General features: G+C 42.9%; 1 protein-coding gene across 1 annotated transcript in view; it reads left to right on the top strand.

Moving 5' to 3' along the window:
* Nucleotides 1-3612: 3612 nt before the first annotated feature.
* MAML3 (mastermind like transcriptional coactivator 3) overlaps nucleotides 3613-22234 on the top strand; it is a 384719-nt gene continuing 366097 nt past the window's right edge. Inside the window, exon 1 of the mRNA XM_040418474.1 lies at nucleotides 3613-4924. Coding sequence (XP_040274408.1) covers nucleotides 4388-4924 — 537 coding nt within the window. The 5' untranslated portion in view covers nucleotides 3613-4387. The remainder of the gene's footprint in view (nucleotides 4925-22234) is intronic.

Genomic DNA, 22234 nt, shown 5'->3' with positions numbered 1-22234 from the left:
AAAATAAAAAATAAAAAAATAAAGGGTTGAAAAAATAAAATAGAAAAAAGGTTTCACATGTAAAAAAAAAATTCCCCAAGTAAGAAATAAATAAAAAAAAATTTAAATTGAAAAAAAATAAAAATAGACATATTTGGTATTGCCGCGTCTGTAAAAACCAGCTCTATAAAAATATCACATGACCTAACCCCTCGGGTGAACACCGTAATAAAAAATAAATAAACGGTGTCAAAACAAGCAATTTTTGTCACCTTACATTACAAAAGGTGCAACACCAAGTGATCAAAAACGCGTATGTCCCACAAAATGGTACCAATAAAACCGTCACCTCATCCCGCAAAAAATGAGCCCCTACATAAGAAAATCTCTCAAAAAATAAAAAAACTATAGCTCTTAGAACATGGAGACACTAAAACATCATTTTTTTGGTTTCAAAAATGCTATTATTGTATTAAAGTGAAACAAATAAAAAAAAGTATACATATTAGGTATTGCCGCGTCCGTAAAAACCAGCTCTATAAAAATATCACATGAGCTAACCCCTCAGATGAACACCGTAAAAAAAAAAAAACGGTGTCAAAACAAGCAATTTTTGTCACCTTACATCACAAAAGGTGCAACACCAAGTGATCAAAAACACGTATGTCCCACAAAATGGTACCAATAAAACAGTCACCTCATCCTGCAAAAAATGAGCCCCTACATAAGAAAATCTCTCAAAAAATAAAAAAAACTATAGCTCTCAGAACATGGACACATTAAAACATAATTTTTTTGTTTCAAAAATGCTATTATTGTGTAAAACTTTAATAAATAAGAAAAAGTATACATATTAGGTATCGCCACATCCGTAACAATCTGCTCTATAAAAATGTCACTTGACTGAACCCCTTAGGTGAACGCTGTAAAAATAAATAAATAGAAACTGTGCTAAAATAACCAATTTTTTGGTCACCTTGCCCCATAAAGTGTTATAATGAATGATCAAAAAATCATATGTACCCAAAGATAGTAGCAATTAAACTGGGACCTTATCCCCTAGTTTCCAAAATGGGATCACTTCTTGCATCAGGGGGCTTTAAATGGGTCATGGCATCTAAAAACCATGTGGAGTTCCTTTTCTTCTGTGCCCTGCCGTGTGCCCATACAGCAGTTTATGACCACATGTGGGATGTTTCTGTAAACCGCAGAATCTGGGTAATAAATATTGAGTTTTGTTTGGCTGTTAACCATCGATGTGTTAAAGAAAAAAATTTATTAAAATGGAAAATCTGCCAAAAAAGTGAAATTTAAAAATTTGATCTCCATTTTCCTTTAATTCTTGTGGAACGCCTAAAGGGTTAACAAAGTTTGTAAAATCGGTTTTGAATACCTTGAGGGGTGTAGTTTCTACAATGGGGTCATTTATGGGGGTATCCACTAAGTAGACCCCACAAAGTGACTTCAGACCTGAACTGGTCCTTAAAAAGTGGGTTTGGGCAATTTTCTTAAAAATTTGAAGAATTGCTTCTAAACTTCTAAGCCTTCTAACGTCTTAAAAAAATAAAATGCCAAAATGATGCCAACATAAAGTAGACATATGGGGAATGTTACATAATATTTTTTTTTTTTGAGGTATCACTTTCTGTTTTAAAAGCAGAGAAATTGAAATTTAGAAAATTGAGAATTTTTCTAAATTTTTGGTAAATTTGGGATTTTTTCATAAATAAAGGTGAAATATTTTGACTCAAATTTATGACTGTCATGAAGTACAATGTGTTACGAGAAAACAATCTCTGAATGACTTGGATAAGTAAAGGCGTTCCAAAGTTATTACCACATAAAGTGAGATATGTCAGTTTTGCAAAATTAGGCCTGGTCAGGAAGGGGGCAAATGGCCCAGATGGCAAGTGGTTAATGCCAAAACAGTATTAGTAAGGTCAAAGTGAAATAAATAAGGCTATGGGTAACATAGTAACATAGTACATAAGGCCGAAAAAAGACATTTGTCCATCCAGTTCGGCCTGTCATCCTGCAAGTTGATCCAGAGGAAGGCAAAAAAACCCTGTGAGGTTAGAAGCCAATTTTCCTCATTTTAGGGGAATAAAAAATTCCTTCCCGACTCCAATCAGGCAATCAGAATAACTCCCTGGATCAACGACCCCTCTCTAGTAGCCATATCCTGTAATATTATTACACTCCAGAAATACATCCAGGCCCCTCTTGAATTCCTTTATTGTACTCAAAGGGGTAAAGGGATCATAGCTGGTGGTAACAAACAGTCTTTTTAACCCCTGCCTGCACCATGCAATAAATGTATGGCATAGAAAGTGTCTTGTTCCCGCACCATGCCATACATTCTCAAAATACCAATGGCGCAGGCTCAGTAACTGAGCCGCCACCATTACTAGCAGTAGCAGTTGTCAGCTGTAATATATTGCTGACACCCTGCTGTAATGTCCAAGGTCAGTGCTAGCAACGACCCTGGCCATTTAACCACTCAGATGTTGTGGTGACAGGAGGGTTCAGAGAGATAGCATACTGCATATACAGTAAATGTGACAGAAGAGTTCTGTCAGAGAGACAGCACAGTACACATACAGTAAAAGTGACAGGAGGGTTCAGTCAGAGAGACAGCACAGTACATATACAGTAAATGTGACAGGAGGGTTCAGCCAGAGAGACAGCATAGTACACATACAGTAAAAGTGACAGGAGGGTTCAGTCAGAGAGACAGCATAGTACACATACAGTAAAAGTGACAGAAGGGTTCAGTCAGAGAGACAGCACAGTACATATACAGTAAATGTGACAGGAGGGTTCAGTCAGAGAGACAGCACAGTACATATACAATAAAAGTGACAGGAGGGTTCAGTCAGAGAGACAGCACAGTACATATACAGTAAATGTGACAGAAGAGTTCAGTCAGAGAGACAGCACAGTACATATACAGTAAAAGTGACAGAAGGGTTCAGTCAGAGACAGCACAGTATATATACAGTAAATGTGATAGGAGGGTTCAGTCAGAGAGATAGCATACTGCATATACAGTAAATGTGACAGAAGAGTTCAGTCAGAGAGACAGCATAGTACACATACAGTAAAAGTGACAGAAGGGTTCAGTCAGAGAGACAGCACAGTACATATACAGTAAAAGTGACAGGAGGGTTCAGTCAGAGAGACAGCACAGTACATATACAGTAAATGTGACAGAAGGGTTCAGTCAGAGACAGCACAGTACATATACAGTAAAAGTGACAGGAGGGTTCAGTCAGAGAGACAGCACAGTACATATACAGTAAATGTGACAGAAGGGTTCAGTCAGAGACAGCACAGTACATATACAGTAAATGTGACAGGAGGGTTCAGTCAGAGACACAGGGCAGAGCACACAGCAGACTGTCTCTTCCTGCTGCTCCATCCTCTGTGCACACAAAACCAAGGGAAGGTCAAGAGTTGAGTGTATGCCCTGCGCCTCCTTCCCCTGCCAACCCCGCTCCTCCTGTACTGGAGCTTAAACTCTAGTCCTGGTTTTGCACCTGGTCCCCAGGGCCGCCTCACGGCCTCTCGCTTGTGTTTACTGAGCTCTTGTCCTGATATCACTCCGCTGGCATGAAGGAGGAGGAAGCGGTGAGAGGAGGAGGAGAGCACTTGATCATTGTGATGGTGGCAGGAGGAGCAATAACAGCACAGGCAGCGGCAGCAGCATTAGGCAGCCGTGCTCTATCAGCTCCGGCTTCAGCTGCACTGCTCTATTTTCTGGCTATTGAGCTGTGTGTTCTCCCCCTCAGGATTTATCACTTATGTAGAAAGATACATTCATTTTATTGGTTCAATCTCTGGTTTATTTATTTTTTTTTGCTTCTTTTTATTTTATTTTTTTGCATTGCGTTTAACATGCTGGAGATCCAGAAAAAAGTACTTTGGACGCTTTGCCGCACACACAAGTAAACTTTTGTGCTGCGCTCTGTGGAAGGGGAGTCCAGCAGAGTTGGTGCTGAGAGGAGGAGTGTGTGCATGTGTGTGTGTTGTGTACCTAGCCGGCTGTGCGTGCAAGTGACAGTCATGTGTGGTCACCCGTTGGCCGGACCTTCTGCTCCTGACTGGGAACACACTGGATTCTAGACGGAAGAGGAGCGCTGACCTGCTGCTGGGCTTTCTCCACAACTCCTGCCTTGGTTTCCCTACTTTTTTCTGTAGTGTGTGTGATCCTATGAGAGCTGCTGCCCGCTCCTCTCCTCCCCGGGGGCTGTGCACTGACCTGCTGGTATCCATGCTGGCTGTGCACCCCGACCTCGCTCCTCCTGATCCCTTATAGCAGCCCACCTGGAGAAAGCCCCCCCACACACACCCAAGTCCAGGGGACACTGCAAACTTCTCTTCCAAAATAGTGTGCACGGGGACTGGCATGGGGGATTTCGCAGCCCCCGCTGCCTCCACCAACGGCAGCAGTCTGTGCATCAGCAATGCCCTGGGCAGCAGCATCGGTGGCGCTGGCATTGGGGTTGGTAGTCACAGTGGTAATAATACCCCTCCCAGCGCTGCTGCCCCCAATGCTCCGAACAATAGCAGCAGCGCCAGCATTCCTAAGCACAGCACCGTGGTGGAGAGGCTCCGGCAGAGGATAGAGGGCTGCAGGAGGCACCATGTCAGCTGCGAGAGCAGGTACCAGCAAGCCCAGGCTGAGCAACTGGAAATGGAGAGAAGGGACACGGTGAATCTGTACCAGAGGACACTGGAGCAAAGAGCCAAGAAGTCAGGCACCAGCCAGGGGGCAGCTCCTGCCACAGGTTCTACAGCTGCTGGTGGTGGTGGAACTGGTGCCAACAAGCAGCAACCCCATCATCACCACCACCACCACCACCATCATCATCCGCAGCAGGGCAAGCAGGATGCAGAGACAGCAGCGGTCACAGGCGAACACAGGAACCACACTCTGATCATGGTAAGAGGGGGAGCCAGTGGGCACTATTGCTGCTGGAGTCTCATTGCTTGGCATAAGGGGGGTGGAGGGAGGGGGTTATCCCGTGTGTTTTCTGTTTTCAGAGCGGGGTTAGGGGTGGAGCCAGCCGCAATGGGCAATGCCTCAAAGTTTTCACCACTTTTAATTCTGGAGGAAGTTGAGTGAGGCTTCTTGGAGCTGCTGGGTGCAGTGATCCAGCAGGAAGGTGGCACATCTTGATGCCTGGCTGATATGTGCTTGTTGGCAGGGGAGGGGGGCAGCTTGAGTGTTATCTCATAAGTGGCTTAGCCCCCTGAGTGCAGCACTGATCATGTAACAAAGGACAGCAAGTTATTGTGTGGGCTGTCTGCTGCCTCACATTAACCCCTACATTGATTTCATCAGTCATTGCAATGAAAGGCCTGACCTGGGAGAGGTGCATTAACCCATGCTGCGCTCTATCTTATTGCATTGTCCTTCCATAATGCCCTGAGATCCTGACACATATCATTGTCCTGTAGTTTATGTCACCAATATTTATTTAGTGTTTATATTATTATTTTCTTATATTTATTTAGTATTTATACTATTATTTACTAATCTATTTAGTCGTTTTTCTATTATTTACTATTTATTCTAGTATTTACTAATATGTTATACTTTTTGTATTATGCATTAATATTTAGTATTCCTACAATAATTAATTGATATTTTGTACTTGTACTATTATTTACGGATATATAGTATTTGTACTATTTACTACCACAGAAAGTGGATATATCTGTATTTTTTTGGATCCAACATGTGGTATTGAATGATATGACAAAAGTAATGTGACTTAACAAGCCGATTGCCTTCATTATTGTTTCCCATGTCACGCAAATGTCTCATTTACAGGCAATTGTCCCACCATTTACCGGGGGAAAGTTTTTACTACCCTCTGGTATAAATACAATCTTATTTCAGTGGATGTCCACTGCACCCAGGTGGATCACTGCACATTCCTGCGCCCCCACAGTAGTCACGGTCCAAGCTGGGAATCAGCTCTACCAATGGATAGGACACAAAGTGTCACATTACCTATTGACCTTGATACACAACATGCAGAGAGCCGCCCAGTATTGTAATATAGGCGCCATCTGACTCTTATCACTGCACAATGCCCACATTTCTCCTCCAGTAAGGCCAGCTAGCAAGCTGTCTGCTCGGAGTCCAGGGCAAAGCATTGTCTGAGGCGTGATAAATGTAGACAACTGGATTTTTGTGGTGAAATAGAGTCATGAGGCTGGGGGTGGGGTGTACAAGTGTAAAGTGTAATCAGGACACTGTCAGAGCTGAGGCTGCTCACTTCTGGGCGGCGGGGGAGGGGTATGTGCACAGTAGTGGCTATTCTCCCTCCCTCCCTCCTCCTCCTCCTCCTCCTCCTCCTCCTCCTCCTCCTCCCTCTCCTCCCTCTCCTCCCTCTTCTTCCCTCTGACTCTCATGCTGTTAGACTGGTTAGATATCTTACACAGGAAGCAACCCCCCCCCCCCCTCCCCTCCCTTTATTTGGCTTCTCCTGTATTAAGGCAGAATCTGCCCTGTTCTTCACTCACATAATGTTGTAAAGAGAGAGGCTCGTGTCTCCTCAATACCCCCAGAGAGAGGGCAGAGGGCACCGTTTAATTCCCATACCAGCCATGTTGTCTACTTACAGATAGAAGATATGTGTACGGTAATATAAAGCTAATGTCTATAACAAGACCCCCAGGACTATACTATGAATGGCGGTTGTCATGTTGCTTTCTGTACTTTACCCCAGTCTCAGCCATACTTGTTCATGTCCGGTTTCTTTCTTCCGAATACACTGGTGGTCCCCACAGATAGGAAGACCTTCTCTTTTCCATTAGAAACACATCCATGTTTATAAAAAAAAAAGCAACCGAAATACACCCCCACCCCTTTCCATATCATACTCCTAGGGATCCAGGATGCCGGGTTGTTGGCAGGGTCCTCACACTCGAGAGCTGGTGGTCTTTCAGCATTTTTTTTTCCTTTTGTGACTATGTGGGATAAAATAACTTTTTAACCCCACAGATCCACTCTTTTCCTAGCCAGGCGACTAAGGAAACCACCAGCTCCTTACAACTGACTCCCCATATCCTAGCTTCCTGTTCGGCGGCGGTGGTAAATATATGATGTGTAACCTAACTGCTACGGTTGCTTGTTTAGACTGCATGTATGACACATTTCTGTGCTGTCATTTATGGGTTAACAAGCCCGAACACATCTCAGGACATTAAGAAATGGGAGTAGAGCATGAACTCGGCGGTGAAAGGTTATATGTATAACCCAAACGTTCAGCTTGTACATTTGCCGTATCGCCATTTGTATATGGATACACGTAGTAGCCGAAAACATTTCAGATAGCAAAATTATCCCTGGACAGATGCCATCATGGGTGTCCGTGCTGCAAATAACATATTCTTAAAAAAAAAAAATAATATGAAGCTGCTTAATACTAATGTTATCAATGTCTGTACATTATCACCTTCTGCGTGCTGGTCATAGACACGAACACAAGCATAATAGTAGCATCTGCCCATGAGAGATTATGCAATCATTAGGAAATGGGAGTGAAGGGTTAAGTGATCTTGTTGCACAGACGGCAGCCACACAACCACAGTGGTAATATATGCGCTCAGAGCTAGCTACTGGAACGCTTCCACCAGTGCTGTGGCTTCCAAGCCTTTGTGTCCAGTTATCCTCTTGTCTGGCTTTCGGTTTTTGGATGCAGAACACAAGGGGAGGAGCGGTGTGCGCTCTATCAGACACATGCTTGTATTTTTCTTCTCCATTTAAACAGGAAGCTGACAGCCCTCCCTAAAACTGGGGAAATGACAAACCATAACCAGTGGGGTTTATTATATTAGCACTGCTTGTTGCTGTTTGCTTTTCTATCCAGGTCGAAAACATCAGACAAGTCGAAAATGCGAGAAAATGATCGGCTTCGTACCGGGTATCACGTCATTGCCTGCATTGCTGAGTTCAGGTCTCTTTACCGTGTGTCTAAATTGGCATGCAGATCCTCCTTGACTTTTAATAGCTCTAAAATGTACAGTCACTGTAAATTGTTGCATATGTTACTTGTGTGGAAGGATCTGAAAGAGTTAAAGGGAACCTGTCACCATGAAAATGCAATATAAGCTACAGGCAGCATGTTATAGAGCAGGAGGAGCAGAGCAGATTGATATGTCGTTTTATAGGAAAAAGATTCAGTGAAACCTGTAATTTATTCATTTATATTACTGCTCATTCTGGGCTTTGAAGGCAAGAAGGCGGTCCTATCAGTGACTGACAGCCCGCCCTCTATGACTCTGTATACAGAGATAGCTGTCAATCACTGGTAGGACCGCCTCCTTAACGTCAAAGCCAAGAATGAGAAGGAATTTAAATGTATAAATAACAGGTTTTACTGAATCTTTTCCCATAAACTATATACGGTATCAGTCTGCTCAGCTCCTCCTGCTCTATAACATGCTGTCTGCTGCTCAGACACCATGTTCAACATGACGGGTTCCTTTTAAAGGGGGTCATCCAGGAGTTTAAGGGTAGGTTAACACAGGGTTTTCTGGAACAGGTTTTTCAGCCAAAGCCAGAGGTGGATCCAGCAGGAAGGAGAATTATAGGTCCTTCCTTCATATTTCCAATTCCTTTTAAATCCACTTCTGACTTTTGCTGAAAAACCGAAAGGGAAATCTGCCTCAAAACCTCCTCCAAAAAACTCTGTGAAGTGTAGGCAACCCAAATAACCCCCACCCAGCCCCCTTCACCCTTCTTTCCATATCATACTCACAGGGATCCAGGAAGCGTCAAAGCCTAAGAAAGTAAAGTAGCCGAGGAAAATGTTATAAAATAAGAAACTAACATTACTCATTACTGTTAAATTCTCCGCCACTCCAGCCCAATGCTCAGTCCCGGTAGGGCAGGCATGCTCCACCTGCGGCCCTCCAGCTGTTGTAAAACTACAACTCCCACAATGCCCTGCTATAGGCTGATAGCTGTAGGCTGTTTTGGCATGCTGGGAGTTGTAGTTTTGCAACAGCTGGAGGGCCGCAGGTTGAGCATGCCCGCTGTAGGGTATTTGTTTCATTTCCAGGAGCACGCCTGTAAATCCACAAGACAGCTGAAGCCAGTCACTGGCCTCAGTGGTGAGCTAGCATACTTGGCATGTAACTGCTGAAGCTCATGATTGGCTGCAATGGCCATGTATGTAGTTGTGTGGTATATCATCGCTTCAGGGAAATAAGCAAATAAAAGCAGGGACCCCCAGAGCAAAGGCTCTGCAGCAGCGGGGGGTTTAAATGGGTATTCCATTCATTCAGTATTGATGGCCTGTCCTCAGAATAGGTCATCTGTATCTAATCGGTGAGGCTCTGACTCCCAGCAGCCCCGTTGATCACCTGTTTGAAGAGTGCTTACTGTGGGGTCTTCAAAGAACACCAAGCACAATACTGTACATTGTATAGCAGCTGTACTTGGTATTGCAGGCCAGGCCCATTAACTGGATAGGGACTGAGCTGCATATAGTCCGTGTGACCAATGAACATGACGTCACTGGCCTAGGAAGAGGCCGTGATGCTCACTGGAACTTCATCCTCTTGAAACAGCTGATTGGCCGGGGCGCTGAGAGTGTGATCTCAACCAATCAAATATTGAAGGATAGGTCATCAATATTGAACTCCTGAAAAACCTCTGTAACAGGTGAGTAAAGCTGCTCATATATATTAGCCTAGACTGCATCCTGGGATTAGCGACTAGCTATTGTTTATAGGGCCTCCTGACTCTCCCCCAACAGCAGATCTCAGAGGAGAGGAGGGTTGGTCATGTTGGATTTCAGCATGCTCAATCCCTTTGTTCTCGAGGAGATTAGCCACTGTCAGAGGTATCAGTCAACAGCTTTCTCCCCTCTCCCATTCACAAGACATGCATTTATATGTATGGGGAGGGGATTGGGGAGACAGCAGTTGGCAGAAAGCGTTCAGTTGACAGGTATCTAATGTCTATGAACGGATTAAAAGCTGCTTTTTACATTATCAATGGGATTAGTGACAGGACGTCCAAACCCTTGTCTGCCCACATGATCACTGCTTTATCTCACATATCTCCAGTTCTCAGAACTTCTAGAAGCATTTATTCATATAAACACGGAACATGCACAATTCATCAGGGGCGGATTGGGAACTTAAAGTGCCCCTGGAAAAAACAATCTAATAGTCGCTCCTTGTTGTAGGCGGGTCCAAATTGACAGAAGATGGGACAACACAAGTAGCCAGGGCCTGCAATACCATAGTGCAGCACTAAATACCGCCCCATAAGAATCAACTACCTGTCACGCTTTGGTGTGGGAGGGAAACACCACACCAAGCATAAGAGGGAAGGGGGGAACAGGGGATCAGGCCTGAGAACTAAGGAAGGAAGATGGACACCTCCTAGTAAAACTCTAACCGGAATCCTGACTGACTACCAGTATGAACAGACCTCAGAGGTAGGTGAGTTCATACGCAGGAATACCTAGAGTTCTATCTTGCCCTATAGGACCCTAGTACTAATGGCAGGGATGAGACTACCTGATCCTCCAAAAGGAAGGACAAACAGGAGTCTCCTACAGGCCTATTCAAACAATAGGGAAATGCAACACATAGAACCCAAACAAAATACAAAGGGAAAGGAAATACTTAATTTCAAAGGAGCAATGGAAGCACCAGGAACTCCGCCGAGATCCACACACCAGCAATCCACAACTGAGACTGAAGCTATAAACCGCACAGCATTGTGGGAGAAGCAACAGTACATAAGGAACGTTAGATGACCACATAAGTAACACCTGAGGCAAGGGGTGTGGCCATTACCAGAAACAACACAGACGCCTATTGATCCACAAGGAAAACCTGTCAGATCAAACCACGTGTTGCCAGTCTCACCGATCTCCTGCCACCTGTCGCGGGAACGTCCGTGACAATACCACAGTGCAGCACAAAATGCTGCCCCCGTCCTGAGTTGAGTTCAGGAGGGCAAAGCTTCAGATTATTATGTACCTGCTCAGGGGGCTTTGGGGTCATCGGCCCAACGGGTAATTTCCTTGTAAGGTCTATGGCCAATCCACCCCTGCAATTCATACTATACCTCTGTACAGTCTGGCTTCTAATTTCCTGTAGTGTGAAAAAACTATTATGGCAAAAAAAGCTGTGAAATGATTTTGCAGGTATTTTGCTCAGGGTGTACGGTAATACTGCTTCCTATGTTTTATATTAATCCCACGTCTTACCTTCATGTTGTTATCTCCCATGCTGTCAGCCATATTGATTGGTATTGAAATCCTACTAGGAGGAGAAGCTAGTTATTTCCTTCCCCATCAGTGTGACTATTGAACTACTCTCCCCAGCATTTCTTGTTTTTATATTTGTTGACGGATACAACCAAATTCCCTCCATAAGCTATAAATTTGGCATGACGGACAGATGAGTTTGGTCACTGATTCCCATTCTACAAACTTTGATAACATGTCTCTGCAGTGAGAGGGATGGGAATGGAGCAGTTGTTCTACAAAGGTTGACTATGAGAGATGAGCAAGAAGTAGGGCTGTCTGGTAGATATCAGACAGCGATTTCCTGCTCCTGACGCTGAAGGCAGGAAAATAGAAGGAGCAAACGGCTGAGCTTATAGAGGAAAGGCTCGACACAGCTAACATGTAGAGCATATTCTGATTGTGCTTAAAGAGGACCTATCCCCAGTAGATGCCCATAAAGACATAGACCCTACAAGAAGGAATTTCTAACAGTAACTAAAAAATGTGCAAAAAGTAGAACAAAATGTCTCATTAGTTATGCACATTGCTGTCTCTCACCTCTGGAGTCGGCGCATGCATCCTTTCTGAAGGCTCCCATCATTCCTAGCTCCTGTAGGATTTTTTGCAATTTTTTTTAATTTGTTATATTTGTAAAATTATATTTTGTGGGGTCCAACTCTATCAGTTAAAAACAGGCGGCTTCTCCTAATGAACTCCTCTCTTATGTCCCCACCTATAAACCAGCTGATCTGGATGATCAGACCACCGGGTTGAACTGTCAGATGTTGTCTGCTTTGGCCATGCACAGGTCCCCTCTATGGCTGTCGTAAACAGAGGGGATACTGGAATTTATGTTTCTTTAAGTTTTACTAAGTACAGTCAGCAAATTAGAGTGACACATTAGGAAACTGTCTGAGTAATGTTTGGACACAGGCAAAATGATTGAAATACCTATGAAGACACGTCACACAAAAGGTACAAAACAAAACAGCTCCGTTTCTTATGGCGGTCTTTTGCTCTACAGCCAGGATCGGAGGTAGCTCCATTCCAACAGTTAACACTTTGATTGCCACAGTATGTGACGGCTGCGTAAGCACAGTATGATCAGAGGCTGGTAAGCTCTCTGCATTCAGCCCTGAGTGACCTAGAAATGTTCCCAGTACTGCAAGTTCAGTAATCCTGCTGTTATGGCACATCAGTGTTGTCCTAACCACATCAAGACAGTAAGACAGCAGTAGCCTCAGAAAATGTAATGGAAACATTTAATTAAAAAAAAAAATAAGCAGTTTTACATAAAATACATTTTTTGCGGAGTACTTTACATAAGAGCAAAAAAACGTATTCCGCACGACCAAAATGACCTGAACAACTCATTTAACAGGTGATTGAGTGTGAAATTTGCAACGCACAGAAAAATGTACATAAATTGCAAAGTAAATTATGTGTACTCTCAAATAGCAGCCCAAAAGTGCAATTACTACTCCATAAATCTAGGCCTTAGGCCTATTGCACACGACCGTATGGCTTTTTCAGTGTTTTGCAGGCCGTTTTTCACGGATCCGTTGTTCCGTTTTTTGTTTCCGTTGTGTTTCCGTTTCTGTTCCGTTTTTCCGTTCCGTTTTTCCGTATGGCATATACAATATACAGTAATTACATAGATAAAATTGGGCTGGGCATAACATTTTCAATAGATGGTTCAGCAAAAAACGGAACGGAAACGGAAGACATACGGATGCATTTCCGTATGTGTTCCGTTTTTTTTGCGGACCCATTGACTTGAATGGAGCCACGGAACGTGATTTGCGGGCAATAATAGGACATGTTCTATGTTAAAACGGAACGGAAAAACGGAAATACGGAAACAGAATGCATACGGAGTACATTCAGTTTTTTTTGCGGAACCATTGAAATTAATGGTTCCGTATACGGACCGTATACGGAACACAAATAACGGCCAGTATACGGGGGAAAAAAACGGCCGTGTGCAGGAGGCCTTATACAACCAGGTCAATGAAAAAAAAAAAAAAGTTACGGCTGCGTAAACATGGAGGGCAAAAAGTGAAAAAATGGGCTTGATGGATATTGTTTATTTCTCACCCGTTTGCTTTTTTCACATATCATTTTTTATATCAGTATGAATAGCTGAGACAGGCACTCTATATTTGAAACCATCCAAATGAGATATATATTTTTTTGTATAGGTACATAGTATTTAATGTTATACAGTCACATAAGCATTTTACATAAAACATCTTCAAAACGCCGTTAAAAACAAAAAAAGGAAAAACAAAACAAAGAAACAAAAAACATAGGGAATAATAGTTTAAAAAATGTATATATTCCCCGTTCTATGGCAATATTACAACTTTGGTTGTATGGGTGTTAGATCCACTAGAAGTTTGTTGAACAATAGAGGAGTTTTATAGTCACCTAGTAATATATATATATCAGTGGTATCTGTCATACATACGACCACATTATAGTGCCACAGTGTATGTTATATTTGCATACTGTTATAGGGAATTATACACAGTCACTTTGCTTCTTTCTGATTAGGCTCATAGACGATATTAAAAAGTTCCTATATTCTGTATGTATAGTCCGCGTTAATCGTACTGAAAAGTCTCTTGGTTTATTAGTCTGTTAGGGTACTTTCACACTAGCATTATTCTTTTCCAGCACTGAGTTCCGTCCTAGGGGCTCAATACCGGAAAAGAACTGATCAGTTTTATCCTAATGCATCAAGATGTCTTCAGTTCAGTCTTTTTGACTTTTCAGGACAGATATAATAGCGCAGCATGCTGCGGTTTTATCTCTATCCAAAATTCCGGAACACTTGCTGGAATGCCGGATCCGTCATTTTTTCCCATTGACATGCACTAATGGCAGATACGGCCCTGAGTGTTCCGGCAAAACGGATCCGGCATTGCGGTCTGCGCATGCTCAGACTGCAAAAAATGTTAAAAAAATAAATGCCGAATCCGTTTTTCTAGATGACACCGGAGAGACGGATCCGGCATTCCAATGCATTTGTCATACGGATCAGGACCCTGATCCGTATAACATATGCCATTAGTTTGCATGCGTTGTGACGGATCCGGCAGGCAGTTCCAGCGACGGAACAGCCTGCCGAAATCCTCTGCCGCAAGTGTGAAAGTACCCTTAGTTTGTTTAGTACACCAGGATGATAAAGCGATACATTAAGATGTTAATTGTTTCATATTGTATCCGTCATGCACTTATAACTCCATTGGTCTATGCTGGATACTCACTGTTAGTTGTTAGCAGTCACCGACCGTGGCGTCCCACGTGATAATCTACAGGCTTACCTCTGCATCTCTATATTGAGTGTCGGTGATGTTACCTCTCTTGCTGCAGAAATCTCGCGGTCTCTGTGGCTTGAGCGGTGTTTGGCGTCCCACGTGTTTAAACGAGCCAATCTTAAACTGCCCAAGTCCTTTGAACATAAGAATTGCAGGGAAAGAGTTTTTGCGGAGCGTTCCACACACTTATTAGGAGAGTCTCTTCCTTATATTCCCATAGATTTCTTGATTAAGTGGGTACCGGATCCTATAGGTGTACCTTTCAACGCCAAACGCATTTCGGAGTTTACCGAACTCCTTCCTCAGTGGCTATACACATTTGGACTTCCTTCCCACTTATATACCTGTCTTTCCATTCACCGCAAAGCCCAAAATGGATTTTTGTGATCATTTACTCCATATATCAGAAGTAGATCTTGTATATATTCATCCTAACATATCCATATGTTTAGATTTTTTCTTTATTACAGATATATAATATCAACCCCTTCAAAATCGCATTGTGTTTTAGATGCATTTCCGATCCGTTTTTTTCTTACTCATGCAGTTTTTTGCACACAGTTGCATATCATCTTCAGTAATAACAGTTCATATTTATTTTTTGTTACTTATGTGAAAAAACATAAAAAACTAATAAAAATCTTATAAAAATACATAAAATGAGAAAAATATGTAGAAAAGAATAATAAGAAATACAGACTATACCATAAACAATCAACTGGAATTATTATCCCCCCTCATATAATTATAGACACCTTTCTAATAAGAATGGCTTTCTTTCTTAATGGATCATCGGAAAATGTTTATATTTTCTATCTTTACTAAATCTCATTAATACTACTATATAAATTCGCTAATATACTTTCTCAGGGTACTTTCACACTTGTGTTTTTCTTTTCCGGCGCTGAGTTCCGTCCTAGGGGCTCTATAGCGGAAAAGAACTGATCAGTTTTATCCCCATGCATTCTGAATGGTGAGCAATCTGTTCAGGATGCATCAGGATGTCTTCAGTTCAGTCTTTTTTACTGATCAGGACTGAGATAATACTGCAGCATGCTACGGTTTTATCTCCGGTCAAAAAAACGGAACACTTGCCTGAATGCCGAATCCGTCATTTTTTTCCTTAGGAATGTATTAGTGCTGTATTCAAAATACCGGAATGCCGGATCCGTCCTTCCAGTCTGCACATGCGCGGACCAAAAGAAAGGAGAAAAAATAAATGCCGGTTTTTTTGGATGACACCGGAAAGACGAATCTGGCATTTTAATGCATTTGTAAGACGGATCAGTTGACATACGTTTTGCCGGATTCGGCAGGCAGTTCCGGTGACGGAACTGCCTGCCGGATCACTCTGTCGCAAGTGTGAACGTAGCCTTATTTTTTTATTTCATAATTTTTTTAATTTTTTTATATAGGATCTTCTCTTGCTAAATTGTTCTTTTCTATAGGTTTCTTTCCTGCTGGTCATTAGGATGTTGGACGAATGGGCGAGTACGATGGGGGGATCGGAGTGCTGGTAACACAGCTTGACTCTGAGTGTAACAAGTGTAACAGTGTAACAAGTTTGCAGACCCATATGGCAGCATTGTCCTTGTCAAGACATATCAGCTGATGGTATTGTATTATTAGCATTCTCTGCAGTAAATGTGATGGGCTGTATAATCCCTACGCTTTCATGATATCAGTAGCCGAGGTACTGGTACATACAGCCAAGATGTCTACACAGGGATCTCTCAATTCCTCCATCACTTGAGTAAATATGTAACTTCTTGTTGAATATTGCTTTGGACAGCAACAGATAAAGTCTCCTCCAGCTGTTTTTTTCCTTCGTGTCAGCTGCTGTTTTATGCCAGAACAGTTGCTTAGCTGGAGTATTCTTGGAAGGAAGCACTTGTGGAAAGCTGTATCCTTATTTGCAGATCACAGGAAAGTAGATGCACACAGCATGTGCTACGGCCGCCTGGTTTTGCCTTGTCACAGAGCATGTTCTTTTTATTTGCAGTGCTCATGGGTTGCTCCTTTAAATCTAAGAGCCCCTGACATGAACTTGTCTGTGGTGGACAGCTGACCATCAGGCATGCTTCTCTCTGATGGGCTGCTATATCACATACATGTCCGGCTTGATATTGCTGAGTAGACAAATTCATATAGAATTCAGAAGGCTGTGATTATTCTTGGAGGCTGCAGCAGGAAATGTTAGGGATAAATGAATTAGAGATCATGTAATACATAGCTGGGCTATAGGCGCCCATACACTTTCAATAGCTGTTGGGCAAAACCTTCTTTGGCCAACTCCTGTTATCCCCTATACACATTTGGCTCGGGGGAGAAGAAAGTAACCTGCTTGCAGACACCATATCCCCTTTGACAACAGAAACATTAGGCATTAACATTGAACCTACCCGACCCTTCTTTCCCCCAACATAATCTGTTGGAGAAAGTCAGGTCACCCCATACACACTAGATGGTTTCTGGGTCCCACCAAAATCAGCAGGTTTGGCTAACTTTAATTTGATGGGCATAGACATTTTAAAGGGGTTTTCCATAAACAACTTTTATCACCTGTCCACAGGATAGATGATTAATGTATGGTCGTTGAGGGTCCAATTACTGGGACCCCTGAACCCCCTGTGCGAACGGAGAGGTGGTGCACATGTGTGACTGCCGCTTCATTCACTTCAATCCAGTGCTGAACTGTATCCCATAGCCTCATAGAAGTGAATGGAGCAGCAGGCATGGGACTTGGCAGGGTCGTTGAGGGATCCTATAGGAACACTTACAGGTCCGACACTCTAAGCACTGCTCTGATAATCAGGTTACTTTTATATGTACCAGTAATGATGTGACCTGAAGCCAGTAGAAAAAGTGCTGTACCCTGTGTTTAATATATGCAGTAGTTCTGTCTTGTTTTTATACACTGCTCAAAAAAATAAAGGGAACACTTAAACAACACAATGTAACTCCAAGTCAATCACACTTCTGTGAAATCAAACTGTCCACTTAGGAAGCAACACTGAGTGACAATCAATTTCACATGCTGTTGTGCAAATGGGATAGACAACAGGTGGAAATTATAGGCAATTAGCAAGACACCCCCAATAAAGGAGTGGTTCTGCAGGTGGTGACTGCAGGTGGTCACTTTTGAATGCTGGCGGTGCTTTCACTCTAGTGGTAGCATGAGACGAAGTCTACAACCCACACAAGTGGCTCAGGTAGTACAGCTTATCCAGGATGGCACATCAATGCGAGCTGTGGCAAGAAGGTTTGCTGTGTCTGTCAGCGTAGTGTCCAGAGCATGGAGGCGCTACCAGGAGACAGGCCAGTACATCAGGAGACGTGGAGGAGGCCCTAGGCGGGCAACAACCCAGCAGCAGGACCGCTACCTCCGCCTTTGTGCAAGGAGGAACAGGAGGAGCACTGCCAGAGCCCTGCAAAATGACCTTCAGCAGGCCACAAATGTGCATGTGTCTGCTCAAACGGTCAGAAACAGACTCCATGAGGGTGATATGAGGGCCAGACGTACACAGGTGGGGGTTGTGCTTACAGCCCAACACCGTGCAGGACGTTTTTCGGCATTTGCCAGAGAACACCAAGATTGGCAAATTCGCCACTGGCGCCCTGTGCTCTTCACAGATGAAAGCAGGTTCACACTGAGCACATGTGACAGAGTCTTGAGACGCCGTGGAGAACGTTCTGCTGCCTGCAACATCCTCCAGCATGACCGGTTTGGCATTGGGTCAGTAATAGTGTGGGGTGGCATTTCTTTGGAGGGCCGCACAGTCCTCCATGTGCTCGCCAGAGGTAGCCTGACTGCCATTAGGTACCGAGATGAGATCCTCAGACCCCTTGTGAGACCATATGCTGGTGCGGTTGGCCCTGGGTTCCTCCTAATGCAAGACAATGCTAGACCTCATGTGGCTGGAGTGTGTCAGCAGTTCCTGCAAGACGAAGGAATTGATGCTATGGACTGGCCCGCCCGTTCCCCAGACCTGAATCCAATTGAGCACATCTGGGACATCATGTCTCGCTCTATCCACCAACGTCACGTTGCACCACAGACTGTCCAGGAGTTGGCAGATGCTTTAGTCCAGGTCTGGGAGGAGATCCCTCAGGAGACCGTCCGCCACCTCATCAGGAGCATGCACAGGCGTTGTAGGGAGGTCATACAGGCACGTGGAGGCCACACACACTACTGAGCCTCATTTTGACTTGTTTTAAGGACATTACATCAAAGTTGGATCAGCCTGTAGTGTGTTTTTCCACTTTGATTTTGAGTGTGACTCCAAATCCAGACCTCCATGGGTTGAAAAATTTGATTTCCATTTTATTTATTTTTGTGTGATTTTGTTGTCAGCACATTCAACTATGTAAAGAACAAAGTATTTCAGAAGAATATTTAATTAATTCAGATCTAGGATGTTATTTTTGTGTTCCTTTTATTTTTTTGAGCAGTGTATTTTTTAATTGGCAAGTTTCTAGGACTGCTTCTGTAGAAAACCACATCATGCCCTTAAAAAAAAAAAGGTTTTATCAGCATTGTACTGTATGAATGTGATTTGTCTAAAATACCGTGTGCTCATATCCTTCAACTTCTGAGGCCCCCCCCGCACATACGTCCGGGGAAGGCTCAGTTTCTTTCTGGCATGGTGCAGAAGACAGCAAAGGGAAACTGAAGCTAGAACATACAGGTGAAAATCCAAAAATTTGAATATCGTGGAAAGTTCATTTATTTCAGTATTGCAACTTAAAAGGTGAAACTAACATATGAGATAGACTCATTACATGCAGAGCGAGAGATTTCAAGCCTTTATTTGTTATAATTTGGATGATTATGGCTTACAGCTTATGAAACCCCAAAGTCACAATTTTGAGGTTCCCTTTGCTCAGGGGGTATGGATTAATTAGCTGACTAGAGTGTGACACTTTGAGCCTAGAATATTGAACCTTTTCACAAAATTCTAATTTCAAGCTGCATTAATGCAATTCCTTTTAATTTGCATTACTGAAATAAATTGACTTTTGCACGATATTCTAATTTTTCGAGTTTCATCTGTATTCATCCATAGCATCAGTTGTGCTGCCGGATGTCAAATAGCACATGTAGCTTTTTACTGTCCACCACTATCAGTCTATAGACACTAGACCTGTACACTGAAGTGCACTACACTTGTATCAGTTGTGTCCGGTTCCCCAAAAAATAATCTTGCCGGACCCAACTGATGTATGTGCACCCAGCCTTACTGTTGTAGCATGCAGTCTGAATTGACTGGACTGTGCAGGTAGCCTATGCATAATTGTCAATATATGGCATGATAATAGGTTGAATTGGTGTTTTGTTTCTGTGCATAGATATCTTTTAACATTATGGAACAACTGGATCGTATCCTTGTATTGTCTCTCATGTTTTGACTGCAACATCTATTAGATTTCCTGTATTCATACTTAAAGGCCGAGAATCTGGCAAATTATCGCTAATGAGCGTTTATAGGAATGGTTGTTAGCAATTATCTGATGGTGTAAATGTGCCACCGATTACCCAATGAACAAGTGAAATGATAGATCTTTCATGCAGTCACAGAAACTATCATTTGCCGGCAGCAGATCGTGCTGTGTAAACAGCATCCTCTGCCAGCAAACAACTCGTCAGTATGGGGATGAGCAATGGCATTAGCGACCGCTCCTCCAGTAATGTGCTTTAGGCAGGTGTGGGGAAAAATGCTGCAAATAAAAATGCTTTAGAAAATAGAAGTGATTAAAGTTTATTTTTAGCAATTAACACAATGCAAAGTGGAAGAAAAAAGTAGAAATCTAAGTCAAATCAATATTTGGTGTGATCACCCTTTGCCTTCTAAACAGCATCCTTTCTTCTAGGTATTCTTGCACACATTTTTTGAAGGAGAACAAGGGGGAAGTTGTTTCAGACATCTTAAAAAGCTAACCACAGATCTTGTATGGATATAGGCTTGCTCATATCCTTCTTTCTCTTCATGTAATCCCAGATAGACTTGATGATGTTGTGAGATCAGGGCTCTGTGGGGCTATATCATCACTTCCAGGACTCATAGTTCTTCTTTACGCTGAAGATAGTGCCATTGGGTGTAGGTTTGGGATGGTTGTCTTGCTTTAGAACAAATTTGGAGCCAGTCAGACACCCATTTAGTGGTATTGCATGGTGGATAAGCATCTGCATTGAGAACTCCATTTAAATCTTCCCAAATCCGCAACTCCATTTGCTGAAATGCAGCCCCAACCTTGCAAGGAACTTCCACCATGCTTCACTGTATGCTGCAGCACTCATTATTGTGCCAGTCTCCAGCCCATCGGGGAACAAACTGCCTTCTGTTGTAACCACATATTTCACATTTGGAATCATCAGTCCAGAGCCATTTGCCATTTTTTACGCACCCCTATTCCTACGTTTTTGTGCATAGCTGAGTGGAAACAAGACCAAGCGACTCACCTGTGCATGAAAACAGAAAGGCCTTGAGAAATGGAAATCAGAAATGGCTTGAGAAAGGCCCCATTGAGCAGGACTGAAACGTCGCATGTGTCAATAAAATAATGCCTTATATTTGGAGTTCTGTCTCAATCTATTTGGAATATAATTATTTAGCAGGACATTGGCCTTGAGTCCTGGAGCGATAGCACCCACCAACATGGAGCTATGCTGCTTTCTTCTGAAATAGATTGATATATATAAGATAGGAGATAGATAGAGACTGTTAGCCTGCCACAGAAAAAACTGAATCCAGGAATCTAGATTTTTGCTAATGTTTATTTCTGCTCCTGGATTGTTCATGAATTTCCTGAGGTGAGACATACTTTTCTCCAGTATTTATCCTGCTGCTGGCTCACATGCCAAAAAATTACATGGACACTTTCATACATGCTGGTTGAACATTTAATTTGGAAGCCATGGGTGTAATATACTATGCAAGGGATAAATGTCCAGCATTCGGCAAGTTAAAACCATAGCATCTTTACTCCAACACGTTAAAATCACTTCATTGGCATGTTGTTGGACAGTCTAAAAATCGACGCGTACAATATACTATAGGGAGATTTGTGTTCATTTATCCACAAAACCGTTAGTGAGATTGGGAATGATGTGGCCTGAAATGCAGTTGACCTAACTCATGTGTTTAGTTGTGGTTGAGGCTGTTTGCAGTGAAGTATTTTCACAGTCTCTGGGGAAATTTTTTTTATTTTGTAACATTATTTTGTATTCACCAAACTATATAGATGTCACTGCTCATTAGGAGAGGAAGTGTTCTTGCATCAACCAAACCCAGATTCATCCTACAGACTGCCAAATAAGGCTACTTTAACACTAGCATTTCTATTTTCCGGTATTGAGATCCGTTTTGTCCCCATTTATTGTCAATAGGGACAAAACGTAACTGAACAGAACAGAGTGCCCCAAAAGGCATTCCGTTCCGTTCTCATACCGGAGAGCAAACCGCAACATGCGGAGCAAGACTGATCCGTCATGACCCACAATGCAAGTCAATGAGGACAGATCCGTTTTCTCTAACACAGTCTGGCACAATAGAAAACGGATCTGTCTCCCATCGACTTTCAGTGGAGTTCATGACGGATCCGTCTCAGCTATGGTAAAGATAATACAACCGGATCCGTTCATAACGGATGCAGATGGTTGTA

Source organism: Bufo bufo, chromosome 2 (genome assembly GCF_905171765.1).
Source record: "Bufo bufo chromosome 2, aBufBuf1.1, whole genome shotgun sequence".
Classification (NCBI taxonomy): domain Eukaryota; kingdom Metazoa; phylum Chordata; class Amphibia; order Anura; family Bufonidae; genus Bufo; species Bufo bufo.
The sequence above is the reverse complement of the archived record's forward strand: the minus strand, read 5'-3'. Positions and strand labels throughout refer to the sequence as shown.